Here is a 13318-nt window from a genome sequence, read left to right as displayed (position 1 = left end):
GCCGCCCCCCACTTCCTGCCCGCCCCCCCTTCCTGCCCGCCCCCCCTTCCTGCCCGCTCGCCTCTCATTGAAAATGAATTACGAGGCATGACAATCGCGCCGCATGTGTGAAAAGGCCTTACAATTGTGAAAACACATCATTAGGAAAACTCCACAGCCCAAAGTCTCTAAGTTTTGTCTCTTGGAAGCTGCGATGTGACGATATTCACACGAGCAGCGGCCGTCTTACGCATCAGCTGAGCTAACGTCACTGTTGTGAAACAGCGCTAAGCTAGCGGGCAAGCAAGGTGACGTATATTGTCAACACATAGCGTACTCACTCCCATCGCGTAATATACGGATGCTTGGCTATGCCTTTGGCATTTGTTATTGAGGCTAAAAGTCTCCTTTAGCATCGGGACTCTTGGCGTCCTTTAAGAGTCCTTCTGCGTTTGTTATTGATGCTAAAAGTCTCCTTTAGCATCAGGACTCTTGGTGTCCTTAAGAGTCCTTCTGCGTTTGTTATTGATGCTAAAAGTCTCCTTTAGCATCAGGACTCTTGGTGTCCTTAAGAGTCCTTCTGCGTTTGTTATTGATGCTAAAAGTCTCCTTTAGCATCAGGACTCTTGGCGTCCTTTAAGAGTCCTTTGGCGTTTGTTATTGATGCTAAAAGTCTCCTTTAGCATCAGGACTCTTGGCGTCCTTAAGAGTCCTTTGGCATTTGTTATTGATGCTAAAAGTCTTCTTCAGCGTTGGGACTCTTGGCGTCTTTTAAGAGTCCTTTGGCGTTTGTTATTGATGCTAAAAGTCTCCTTTAGCATCAGGACTCTTGGTGTCCTTAAGAGTCCTTCTGCGTTTGTTATTGATGCTAAAAGTCTCCTTTAGCATCAGGACTCTTGGCGTCCTTTAAGAGTCCTTTGGCGTTTGTTATTGATGCTAAAAGTCTCCTTTAGCATCAGGACTCTTGGCGTCCTTAAGAGTCCTTTGGCGTTTGTTATTGATGCTAAAAGTCTTCTTCAGCGTTGGGACTCTTGGCGTCTTTTAAGAGTCCTTTGGCGTTTGTTATTGATGCTAAAAGTCTCCTTTAGCATCAGGACTCTTGGCGTCCTTTAAGAGTCCTTTGGCGTTTGTTATTGATGCTAAAAGTCTCCTTTAGCATCAGGACTCTTGGTGTCCTTAAGAGTCCTTCTGCGTTTGTTATTGATGCTAAAAGTCTCCTTTAGCATCAGGACTCTTGGCGTCCTTAAGAGTCCTTTGGCGTTTGTTATTGATGCTAAAAGTCTTCTTCAGCGTTGGGACTCTTGGCGTCTTTTAAGAGTCCTTTGGCGTTTGTTATTGATGCTAAAAGTCTCCTTTAGCATCAGGACTCTTGGCGTCCTTTAAGAGTCCTTTGGCGTTTGTTATTGATGCTAAAAGTCTCCTTTAGCATCAGGACTCTTGGTGTCCTTAAGAGTCCTTCTGCGTTTGTTATTGATGCTAAAAGTCTCCTTTAGCATCAGGACTCTTGGCGTCCTTTAAGAGTCCTTTGGCGTTTGTTATTGATGCTAAAAGTCTCCTTTAGCATCGGGACTCTTGCGTCACTTTTGACGCTCTGTGTCGGGATATACGTTTAACAAGTGGCACAAGAACAGGAGGGACAGTTAGGTTTAGAATTTGATCGGGGTTATAAAATGCCCCCCCCCCCCCAAAGGGACGTAACATGTCCAACAGAAAACACAAACTGCTCCAAACAGCTCTGTTGTAGTCCAGCCTTTACGTCAGAGACAAACGTTACAATGCTCGCCTAGCTGCTAGTGTGGCACGCCCTCATACTCTGCTTCTGACTGGCTAGTAGTCCTTACCTAGGTACTGTCAGGACCCTCATGCTCTGCTTCTGACTGGCTAGTAGTCCTTACCTAGGTACTGTCAGGACCCTCATACTCTGCTTCTGACTGGCTAGTAGTCCTTACCTAGGTACTGTCAGGGCCCTCATACCATGCTCCTGACTGGCTAGTAGTCCTTACCTAGGTACTGTCAGGGACCTTATACTCTGCTCCTGACTGGCTAGTAGTCCTTACCTAGCTACTGCGCATGTGTAACTCCCAAACAAAGATGGAACAGAAGTGAGATGTCTCACTCTGGAGCTAAAACAAAAACAGAAAGCTCAACACAGAGGGTGAAAAGAGGAGCTGCAGCACCAACAAACAACAAATGAGCAGAAAGTGAGCACTTTAAGAAAAAAGTATCATACAGACTTCTTTATTAAAATGAGATTTGGTCTTTAAAAAGTATTTTTCCACAAATGAGTTCTTAAAAAGAAGGGGGGCCTTATAATAATCGGGTTAATACGGAATCTGGGCTGCACATGGATGGTCCGGGATACCTCTGATCTGGTTTCTCTCCATATTGTAAACTGAATGTAAAAGACAAACTACAGACTTTGTTGTGTCTCCATGTTGTGTGTCCATGTTGTGTGTCCATGTTGTGTCTCCATGTTGTGTGTCCATGTTGTGTCTCCATGTTGTGTGTCCATGTTGTGTCTCCTCTTACAGGATTTAGAAAGACAAGACGACTGACGGTCTTCCTTTAAATCCCCAAAATAGCAGCCGGCTGTGTCTTCATCTCAGGAAGCGGATACTCATCTTGTGTTCGATGTCCACTTTCTCCAGTGACTGAAAAACAAATAAAAACAATCATTTCAACGAATTAAAAGTTAAATTATGATACGTACTTTCCTACCATTGATGAAAACGTAAATACATTTGATGATATTTCAGACCTTTAGCATTAGGAAACACTGGAAGTTGTTGGTTTTTGTGTTGATATTAGCGTCATCTATGTTAAAATTATCAAGGTAATTTATAATTTATATACACAAGTTCATGCTTTTTAACAATATAAAACGATTATTTCATTATTTGAAGACTTAGGCTAATACAGCAGACAAATTCTCTTTGAGTTTTCATCCTCCCAATAGTACTTTCTAATTTTTTATCTGTTTACAAGATTATTTTTGGGGCATTTTCAGCCTTTAATTGGACAGCAGAAGACATGGAAGGGGGGGAGAAAGGGGGAAATGACATGCCGCCAAAGGGGGTCGGAGTCGAACCCTGGCCCGCTGCGTGTATATATATATATATATATATATATATATATATATATATATATATATAATAATACATTTTATTTAACAGCGCGTATGAACTGTATTTTTTGCACTATAGGGCGCACTTAAAAGCCTTTAATTTTCTCAAAAAACGACAGCGCGCTTTATAACCCGAAGCGCCGTATATATGGATTAATTCTGGTTTCGCTTACTGACCTCTAAGCGATTTTGTGTTATACAAGGCGCTCATGGCGCTAAGTCAAAATGTTTTAGTACGACTTTGGTAAACTACAAAAGCCGCACCGCTTGCAGCATTACGGCGACCGTAGCCAGGAGCGTCGCGGAGTAATACACGCCGTGCGTCACCATAATGCTACAGTGTGTGCATAAGGACCCCAAAATGGCACCTGTCAAAAGACGACGCGGATTTCAAACTCAAGGCTATCTGTCACGCAGTTGAACATGGGAATAGAGCAGCTGCGAGAGAGCTCAACATTAATGAATCAATGGTACGGAAGTGGAGAAAGCAAGAAGACCTGCGCCAAGTAAAGAAGACCACAGAGTTACCGCGGGAACAAAGTGAGATGGCCACAGGTAGAAGACAAAATTGGGTTATTGAACAGAGAGCAGCAGGTAGAAGCGTCTCTACCGTCTCTATTCGACTGAAGGCAACAGCGTCAGCACGGGACATGAACATCAGTATTGTGCTGTATTTTACATAGATACAACTGAACAAGGTTGGTATTTATTGTGAATACGCTCATTAACGTTTGATAATGTTGAGAGTTACCGTATTGTGAACGCGTTTAATAAAGTTTGACTGACTGACTTATCTTTCCGCTTAATGCGCTTTATATATAAAAAAAGATCGAAAATAGACCATTCATTGACAGTGCGCCCTGTAGTGCAAAAAATACTGTATATATATATATATGGATATATGGGCGCCCGCTCTACCATCTGTGCAATCCAGGCGCCCAACAATAGTACTTTAACTTTAATACTGAAGTAATTTCTAGATGTGAGAGCAGTGCTTAGGTTTACATTAATGTCTGTTTGGTCCCTAACGTCGTGGACCCCCCTCCCACCTTTCTGAACTCGTCGAAGGAGATGGCGTCATCCTGGTCCAGGTCTGCTTCCCGGATGGCTCGCTCGGCGATGCTCTGCAGCTGCTCCTCCGTCACCTGCATCTCCAGCATCGCCCGCAGCACCTGCCGGTCACCGTTAGCAACCGATCAATCCTCGCATCCAGAAAGAGACTTCAGATACAGTATTAGGGGACCACTAAGGTCTATATAAAGAGACTTCAGATACAGTATTAGGGGACCACTAAGGTCTATATAAAGAGACTTCAGATACAGTATTAGGGACCACTAAGGTCTATATAAAGAGACTTCAGATACAGTATTAGGGACCACTAAGGTCTATATAAAGAGACTTCAGATACAGTATTAGGGGACCACTAAGGTCTATATAAAAGAGACTTCAGATACAGTATTAGGGACCACTAAGGTCTATATAAAGAGACTTCAGATACAGTATTACGGACCACTAAGGTCTATATAAAGAGACTTCAGATACAGTATTAGGGACCACTAAGGTCTATATAAAGAGACTTCAGATACAGTATTACGGACCACTAAGGTCTATATAAAGAGACTTCAGATACAGTATTAGGGACCACTAAGGTCTATATAAAGAGACTTCAGATACAGTATAAGGGACCACTAAGGTCTATATAAAGAGACTTCAGATACAGTATTAGGGACCACTAAGGTCTATATAAACGAGACTTCAGATACAGTATTAGGGGACCACTAAGGTCTATATAAAAGAGACTTCAGATACAGTATTAGGTACCTCTAAGGTCTATGTAAGAGAGACTTCAGATACAGTATTAGGTACCTCTAAGGTCTATATAAAAGAGACTCAAGAGAACTTTAACAGACCTGAAGAAGCTCTTCTCGCGAAATCTTTCCATCTCGGTCCTGATCATACATCTGGAAAGCAACTGAACACACAGACAGACAGACGGAGGGACAGACAGAGGGACAGAGGGACAGACAGAGAGACAGACAGAGAGACAGACAGAGGGACAGATGGAGGGACAGACGGAGGGACAGAGGGACAGACGTTAGTGGATCACAACGAGTAGAAATGTATCGCTGACGCAGAACAAACCAAAGTGGACTCACATTTGAGTTTCCCGGTCCTGCTGTGGGCCGGTTCCGGCTGGGCTCCGTCTCTGGTTCGGGTTTTCTCTGTGGGACAAAAATGAGCCAGAATCCGAACAAAGGAGGCAAAGTCCACAGTCTCCTTTCTGGAGAAAGAGAGAGGAAAGAGTTCTGTTTCCTGTTTCCTGTTTCCTGTTTCCTGTTTCCTGTTCAACGTGACTAACAAACACAGGATGGACTAGGATGTGCTCTCATAACTCCAGGTGTGTAACAGTTTGTCCTGTGAAGGATTAAAAGTCTCTTTGTTCACAAGAAGTACTGACTTCATCTTCTGAGTTATGCACCGTTCAGACAGTTTCATGATTGAAAAAAATACCGAAATTAAATCACGTTCTCACACTTTTGATGCTTTTTTCATTGTTTCTCACTTTTTTTGACATTTTCAACACTACGTAACACTAACTTATTAACTTTAGTTTTCCAGTTATTTTTGGAATTTATGATCAATAAACCTCATTCATAGGAAATTATACCTAATGTTTGTGTTAGAAAAGAAGAAATTAGGAATTATTGAGACTAAAATTAAAGGAATGGATGTTGAGGGCAACATGGGGGCAACATAAGGACAACATGGGGACAACATGGGGGCAACATGAGGACAACATGAGGACAACATGAAGACAACATGAGGACAACATGAGGGCAACATGAGGACAACATGGGGACAACATGAGGGCAACATGAGGACAACATGAGGGCAACATGAGGACAACATAGGGACAACATGAAGACAACATGAGGACAACATGAGGACAACATGAGGGCAACATGAGGGCAACATGGGGACAACATGAGGGCAACATGAAGACAACATGAGGACAACATGGGGCCAACATGAAGGCAACATGAAGACAACATGAAGACAACATGAGGACAACATGAAGACAACATGAAGACAACATGAGGACAACATGAGGAAAATATGAGGGCAACATGAGGACAACATGAGGACAACATGAAGACAACATGAGGACAACATGAGGGCAACATGAGGACAACATGGGGACAACATGAGGGCAACATGAGGACAACATGAGGGCAACATGAGGACAACATGGGGACAACATGAAGACAACATGAGGACAACATGAGGAAAATATGAGGGCAACATGAGGACAACATGAGGACAACATGAAGACAACATGAGGACAACATGAGGGCAACATGAGGACAACATGGGGACAACATGAGGGCAACATGAGGACAACATGAGGGCAACATGAGGACAACATGGGGACAACATGAAGACAACATGAGGACAACATGAGGACAACATGAGGGCAACATGAGGGCAACATGGGGACAACATGAGGGCAACATGAAGACAACATGAGGACAACATGGGGCCAACATGAAGGCAACATGAAGACAACATGAAGACAACATGAGGACAACATGAAGACAACATCAAGACAACATGAGGACAATATGAGGAAAATATGAGGGCAACATGAGGACAACATGAGGACAACATGAAGACAACATGAAGACAACATGAGGACAACAGTAAGACAACATGGGGACAATATGAAGACAACATGAAGACAACATGAAGACAACATGGGGACAATATGAAGAAAACATGGGGACATCATGAGGACAACATGAGGGTTAATCAGTGTTCATAATAAAGTAACTTTTTTATGTAACCATCGTTGTCATTTCATTATCTGATGTAATTCAGTGTAACATCGGCTGCTTCACCTTGGAGAGAAAAAGGCACCGACGATTCTGTCTCCGACGGGGTTTGAGGACAACTCCCGAATTGCTCCGAAATCCTCAGGCCTAAGACACACACACACACACACACACACACACACACACACACACACACACACATTATTTTTCTTCATTTTGTCTCATAAAACATGAGAAATACAGAATAAGCTCAAACACCTTTCACATACAATCTGTCTCCATGGACATTTTGCGTCCAATGTGATATTTCGGGTTAAAACCCAGACGTCCACCGACCTGAGCTCTCCTCGCTGGTCTACGTCCAGGAACTCAAACCTCTCGTGGAGACGGAGGATGTGAGCGGCGGAGACTGAAACACAGAGAACCTCTGATAATAACCCATCAGTACATCAGCAGAACCAGAAGAGTCGGAACATGTTTTATATTTAACGGGTTTGTACTGCAGCCGGTTCATTTTTATTCTTTCATTTATCCTTTAAATTCTCTGGGCGGGCAAAACAGAGAAAGGGGAGGAAACCTAGCCCCTTATGACCTCATAAAGAGCAAAATTCCAGGTTGGCCCATCTGAGCTTTCGAGGGGGGGGGGGCAGGTGGAGGCTGGGGTTGTGGTGTTGACTAAATGGCACTTTGCTAGTTTGAAAGCCATGATTTCTCTCTCTCTCTCATGGGGGGGGGGGGGGGAATTCTCTGGGCGGGCAAATCAGAGAAAGGGGAGGAAACCTTGCCCTTATGACATCATAAGTGGAGGATTCCAGATTGGCCCATCTGAGCTTTAATTTCCTCAAAGGCAGAGCAGGATACCCAGGGCTCGGTTTACACCTATCACCATTTCTAGACACTGGGGGGCCATAGGCAGGCTGGGGGGGGGGGGGGGGGAACGCATATTAATGTTAAAAAAAACTCATAAAGTGACAATTTTATGCAATGGGACCTTTATCGGACTTAGATTAATTATTGTCAATCCTTCTGGGATGACTCCCGCAAGGAAATTGAAATTTCCAGCAGCAGCCTTGCTACGTCCTGCTGTGCCCTGCTACGTCCTGCTACGTCCTGCTGTGCCCTGCTACATCCTGCTGTGCCCTGCTATGTCCTGCTACGTCCTGCTACGTCCTGCTGTGCCCTGCTACATCCTGCTGTGCCCTGCTATGTCCTGCTACGTCCTGCTACGTCCTGCTGTGCCCTGCTATGTCCTGCTATGTCCTGCTACGTCCTGCTGTGCCCTGCTACATCCTGCTGTGCCCTGCTATGTCCTGCTACGTCCTGCTACGTCCTGCTACATCCTGCTGTGCCCTGCTACGTCCTGTTACGTCCTGTTTCGCCCTGCTACGTCCTGCTACGTCCTGCTACGTCCTGCTACGTCCTGCTACATCCTGCTGTGCCCTGCTACGTCCTGCTACGTCCTGCTACGTCCTGTTACGTCCTGTTTCGCCCTGCTGTGCCCTGCTACATCCTGCTGTGCCCTGCTACATCCTGCTACGTCCTGCTGTGCCCTGCTAAGCCCTGCTACACCCTGCTGTGCCCTGCTACGTCCTGCTACACCCTGCTGTGCCCTGCTACGTCCTACTACGTCCTACTACGTCCTGCTACGTCCTGCTATGTCCTGCTACGTCCTGCTACGTCCTACTACGTCCTGCTACGTCCTGCTATGTCCTGCTACGTCCTGCTGTGCCCTGCTAATTCCTGCTACATCCTGCTAAGCCCTGCTACATCCTGCTACATCCTGCTACATCCTGCTGTGCCCTGCTAAGCCCTGCTACATCCTGCTACATCCTGCTACGTCCTGCTGTGCCCTGCTAAGCCCTGCTACATCCTGCTACATCCTGCTACGTCCTGCTGTGCCCTGCTACATCCTGCTGTGCCCTGCTATGTCCTGCTACGTCCTGCTACGTCCTGCTGTGCCCTGCTATGTCCTGCTATGTCCTGCTACGTCCTGCTGTGCCCTGCTACATCCTGCTGTGCCCTGCTATGTCCTGCTACGTCCTGCTACGTCCTGCTACATCCTCCTGTGCCCTGCTACGTCCTGTTACGTCCTGTTTCGCCCTGCTACGTCCTGCTACGTCCTGCTACGTCCTGCTACATCCTGCTGTGCCCTGCTACGTCCTGCTACGTCCTGTTACGTCCTGTTTCGCCCTGCTGTGCCCTGCTACATCCTGCTGTGCCCTGCTACATCCTGCTACGTCCTGCTGTGCCCTGCTAAGCCCTGCTACATCCTGCTACATCCTGCTACGTCCTGCTGTGCCCTGCTAAGCCCTGCTACATCCTGCTGTGCCCTGCTACATCCTGCTACATCCTGCTACGTCCTGCTGTGCCCTGCTAAGCCCTGCTACATCCTGCTAAGCCCTGCTACATCCTGCTACATCCTGCTAAGCCCTGCTACATCCTGCTACGTCCTGCTGTGCCCTGCTAAGCCCTGCTACACCCTGCTGTGCCCTGCTACGTCCTGCTACGCCCTGCTGTGCCCTGCTACGTCCTACTACATCCTACTACGTCCTGCTACGTCCTGCTACGTCCTGCTACGTCCTACTACGTCCTGCTATGTCCTGCTACGTCCTGCTACGTCCTACTACGTCCTGCTACGTCCTGCTATGTCCTGCTACGTCCTGCTACGTCCTGCTATGTCCTGCTACGTCCTGCTACACCCTGCTGGGCCTTGTAATGCCCTGCTATGCCATGAAACTACTGCCTAAAAGGAAGTTTTTCCTCTCCACTGTGGCCCTGTTGCTTGCTCTGGAGGAAACTACTAGACCTGTTGGGTCCTTGTAAATTCTGGAGTGTGGTCTAGACCTGCTCTATCTGTAAAGTGTCTCGAGATTACGCTTGTTGTGAATTGATACTATAAATAAAATTGAAATTGAATTGAAATAGATATCAGATTAAGATTAATTACAGAACACTGAAGAATCTTGACCTTTGATAATCAACCTGTACTTTTATTTAATGTCTGCACCAGTAGTTGCAGCTAAAGCAGCAGAGTAACCCGGATCAGTGTGGACCGTTAAGGGTGTTCACACACAAACTGAGTTAGCATCCCCCCTCCCCCCCACTATCAGAGAGCCCAGACCACCCCACCCGCTGCTATCAGAGAGCCCAGACGCACTCCTCAGCAGATAACACATCCACAGACTGACAATTTCTTTACAAACGAAACCCAAATTTCTGACATGGAAACTGTGTAAAAATGGGTCAAATTTTACCCGAGGACGCCAAGAGGGTTAAAAAGTTGTGTGTATATGTAAAAGTAAAAGTGTAAGGAAGCTCAGGAATGTATATTCAGTCTGCTCATGTTGTTAAAGGAGATCATTTGCAGCAGGAAACATCTGGCGTGGCTCCGTGTTTCCCAGCTGTCGCTGCACGTCCTTCAGCAACAACAACTCCACAAAATCCTTCAACTTTAACGTCAGATTCACATGAAGGAAACGTGTGAACTGAAGCAAAAACAAGCGCCATGATCCAGGAGGGACTTGACTTGTTTTCTCCATAGACTGAATCATTTAGGGCTTATCTTGTCCCTCTTCTAGTTTCTGTAGTATCTCAACACCCCCAAAGTCAATAGGATGTTGGAATGCAGCCATTAAATCCTTAGGTCTAAAGGTTGCTTATTCTAGAGGAAGGGGCCTCAAAATTTAACCAGATGTGGAAAGGGGACCTCTTCCAGAGACCCCCAGGGTTCTATGATTGACACGCTAGCTGAGGGGGGTCCCTACCCCGCATTCTTTCACATGTGGTAGAAACAGAGACCCTATATAAACCATGATGAAGAAGCTGGGAGCTAGACTTTTATATTGGGCGGAGACTCTCTCCTGGCTTCTGCAGAGCTCGTATTGATGCTCAATGCTTTTTATGTCAATAAACCTGTTAATAATCAAGAAACAGTGTCAAGCGGATTCCTGTCAACACGTCATCCAGCATGGCTCAGACACCACATTTCCTCAAACTGATCCTTGTCTAAGATCTTGCACACCCAACAACCCTCAAACTGATCCTTGTCTAAGATCTTGCACACCCAACAACCCTCAAACTGATCCTTGTCTAAGATCTTGCACACCCAACAACCCTCAAACTGATCCTTGTCTAAGATCTTGCACACCCAACAACCCTCAAACTGTTCCTTGTCTAAGTTCTTGCACAAAGAACAACCCTCAAACTGTTCCTTGTCTAAGATCTTGCACAGATAACAACCCTCAAACTGTTCCTTGTCTAAGATCTTGCACACCCAACAACCGAGCAACCAAAGTGACAAAAGTCTAAACTTACAGCCGGTTTCCTGCATGAGCTCTTGTGCGTTTGGGATTCGGTTCAAGCTGGAGCTGCTGGAGCCCATCCCTGTGTTGGTCAGACTCCTGGAGGCTTCTGGCTGCACTTGGAGCAGGCGGACTGGATTTGGGGGGGGGGTGCACTCTGCAGCCACGCCCCAGATGTGACAGACACGTCGCTCAGCCAATCACGACTCACATGACAGGCACTCGCCGACCAATGAGAGCCTCTAACCATTGTTTGTCTTCTCGTGAAAATAGAAAATCAACACTTTTGTTTTGAATTTCATTGATGTTTTTTTTTCACTTTTTCTTACGTTTTGGTCCCTTTTTTTCAACACTTTTGACACTTTTTCAATTTTTCTCACTTTGTTTGGCGTTTAACACCACCTAACACTAAGTTAATAACTTAAGTTTTACAATTCTTTCTGGAATTTATGGTCAATAAACGTCATTTATAGGAAATTATACCTAATGTTTGAGTTAGAAAAGCAGAAATTAGGAATTATTGAGACTAAAATTAAAGGAATGGATGTTGATGATAATCACAGACTGGAATATGTCAACTTTTACTCAACACTATTTCAACAACACTTCCATTTGTTTTACAATGCTATAAAATAGAATAAGACCCAAAATTAATGAAAGTAGAGATTTGTACTTGTCAAAGAGCGTTGGAATCAATCATGTTATTTTTGGGAATTAAAAAGAACATTGATATAGGACAACATGAGGACAACATGAGGACAACATGAGGACAACGTGAGGACAACATGAGGACAACATGAAGACAACATGAGGGCGACATGAAGACAACATGGGGACAACATGAGGACAACATGAGGACAACATGAAGACAACATGAAGACAACATAGGGGCAACATGAGGACAACATGAGGACAACATAGGGGCAACATGAGGACATCATGGGGACAACATGAGGACAACATGAAGACAACATGAAGACAACATGGGGACAACATGAGGACAACATGAGGACAACATAGGGGCAACATGAGGACAACATGGGGACAACATGAGGACAACATGAGGACAACATGAGGACAACATGAGGGTAACATGAGGACAACATGAGGACAACATGAGGACAACATGGGGACAACATGAGGGCAACATGAGGACAACATGAGGACAACATGAGGGTAACATGAGGACAACATGAGGACAACATGAGGACAACATGGGGACAACATGAGGACAACATGAGGACAACATGAAGACAACATGGGGACAACATGAGGACAACATGAAGACAACATGAAGACAACATAGGGGCAACATGAGGACAACATGAGGGCAACGTGAGGGCAATGTGAGGACAACATGAAGACAACATGAAGACAACATGGGGACAACATGAGGACAACATGAGGACAACATGAGGACAACATAGGGGCAACATGAGGACAACATGGGGGCAACATGAGGACAACATGAGGACAACATGAGGACAACATGAGGGTAACATGAGGACAACATGAGGACAACATGAGGACAACATGGGGACAACATGAGGGCAACATGAGGACAACATGAGGACAACATGGGGACAACATGAGGACAACATGAGGACAACATGAAGACAACATGGGGACAACATGAGGACAACATGAGGACAACATGAAGACAACATGAAGACAACATAGGGGCAACATGAGGACAACATGAAGACAACATAGGGGCAACATGAAGACAACATGAGGGCAACATGAGGGCAATGTGAGGACAACATCATGCTGTCCTCACGTTGTCCTCATGTTGCCCTCATATTGTCCTCATGTTGTCTTCATGTTGTCCTCATGTTGTCCTCATGTCGTCCTTGGGAAGTGTGCCGTTCATTTGCATGTACTGCCTACGCAACAGTGACACAAAACTGGTCACCACTTTCTTTTGAATTCCTTTAAACCTTGTGTGGTATTCGGGTCACATTGACATGTTTTCTACCTGAGATCAGCGTCCTTTCCTTATTTCCTGAGATAAACGTGTATTCCTGACTCAGAACATTATTCTGGATATGACACTTATGTTGTTTCCATAGTGGATTTTC

General features: G+C 45.3%; 1 protein-coding gene across 1 annotated transcript; it reads right to left on the bottom strand.

Moving 5' to 3' along the window:
* Nucleotides 1-2186: 2186 nt before the first annotated feature.
* On the bottom strand, nucleotides 2187-11318 carry chp2 (calcineurin-like EF-hand protein 2). The gene is made up of 7 exons (XM_032510433.1): nucleotides 11251-11318; nucleotides 7273-7345; nucleotides 7003-7083; nucleotides 5260-5384; nucleotides 5014-5075; nucleotides 4153-4275; nucleotides 2187-2630 (listed from the first exon to the last, which is right to left on the bottom strand). The coding sequence occupies exons 1-7, from the start codon at nucleotides 11315-11317 to the stop codon at nucleotides 2577-2579; spliced, it is 585 nt and encodes a 194-aa protein (XP_032366324.1). The 5' UTR covers nucleotide 11318; the 3' UTR covers nucleotides 2187-2576.
* Nucleotides 11319-13318: the final 2000 nt, after the last annotated feature.

The sequence above is a fragment of the Etheostoma spectabile genome, unplaced genomic scaffold, assembly GCF_008692095.1.
Source record: "Etheostoma spectabile isolate EspeVRDwgs_2016 unplaced genomic scaffold, UIUC_Espe_1.0 scaffold00569760, whole genome shotgun sequence".
NCBI classification, from domain to species: domain Eukaryota; kingdom Metazoa; phylum Chordata; class Actinopteri; order Perciformes; family Percidae; genus Etheostoma; species Etheostoma spectabile.
The sequence above is the reverse complement of the archived record's forward strand: the minus strand, read 5'-3'. Positions and strand labels throughout refer to the sequence as shown.

Excerpts from the sequence above, each read along its gene's own strand:
- chp2 (XM_032510433.1), bottom strand. The coding sequence starts at position 11,317 with ATGGGCTCCAGCAGCTCCAGCTTGAACCGAATCCCAAACGCACAAGAG. Across the intron at positions 7,346-11,250 it reads GCTCATGCAGGAAACCGGCT|TCTCCGCCGCTCACATCCTC; the intron begins GTAAGTTTAGAC and ends TCTGTGTTTCAG. Across the intron at positions 5,385-7,002 it reads GGTGCCTTTTTCTCTCCAAG|AAAGGAGACTGTGGACTTTG; the intron begins GTGAAGCAGCCG and ends CTCTTTCTCCAG.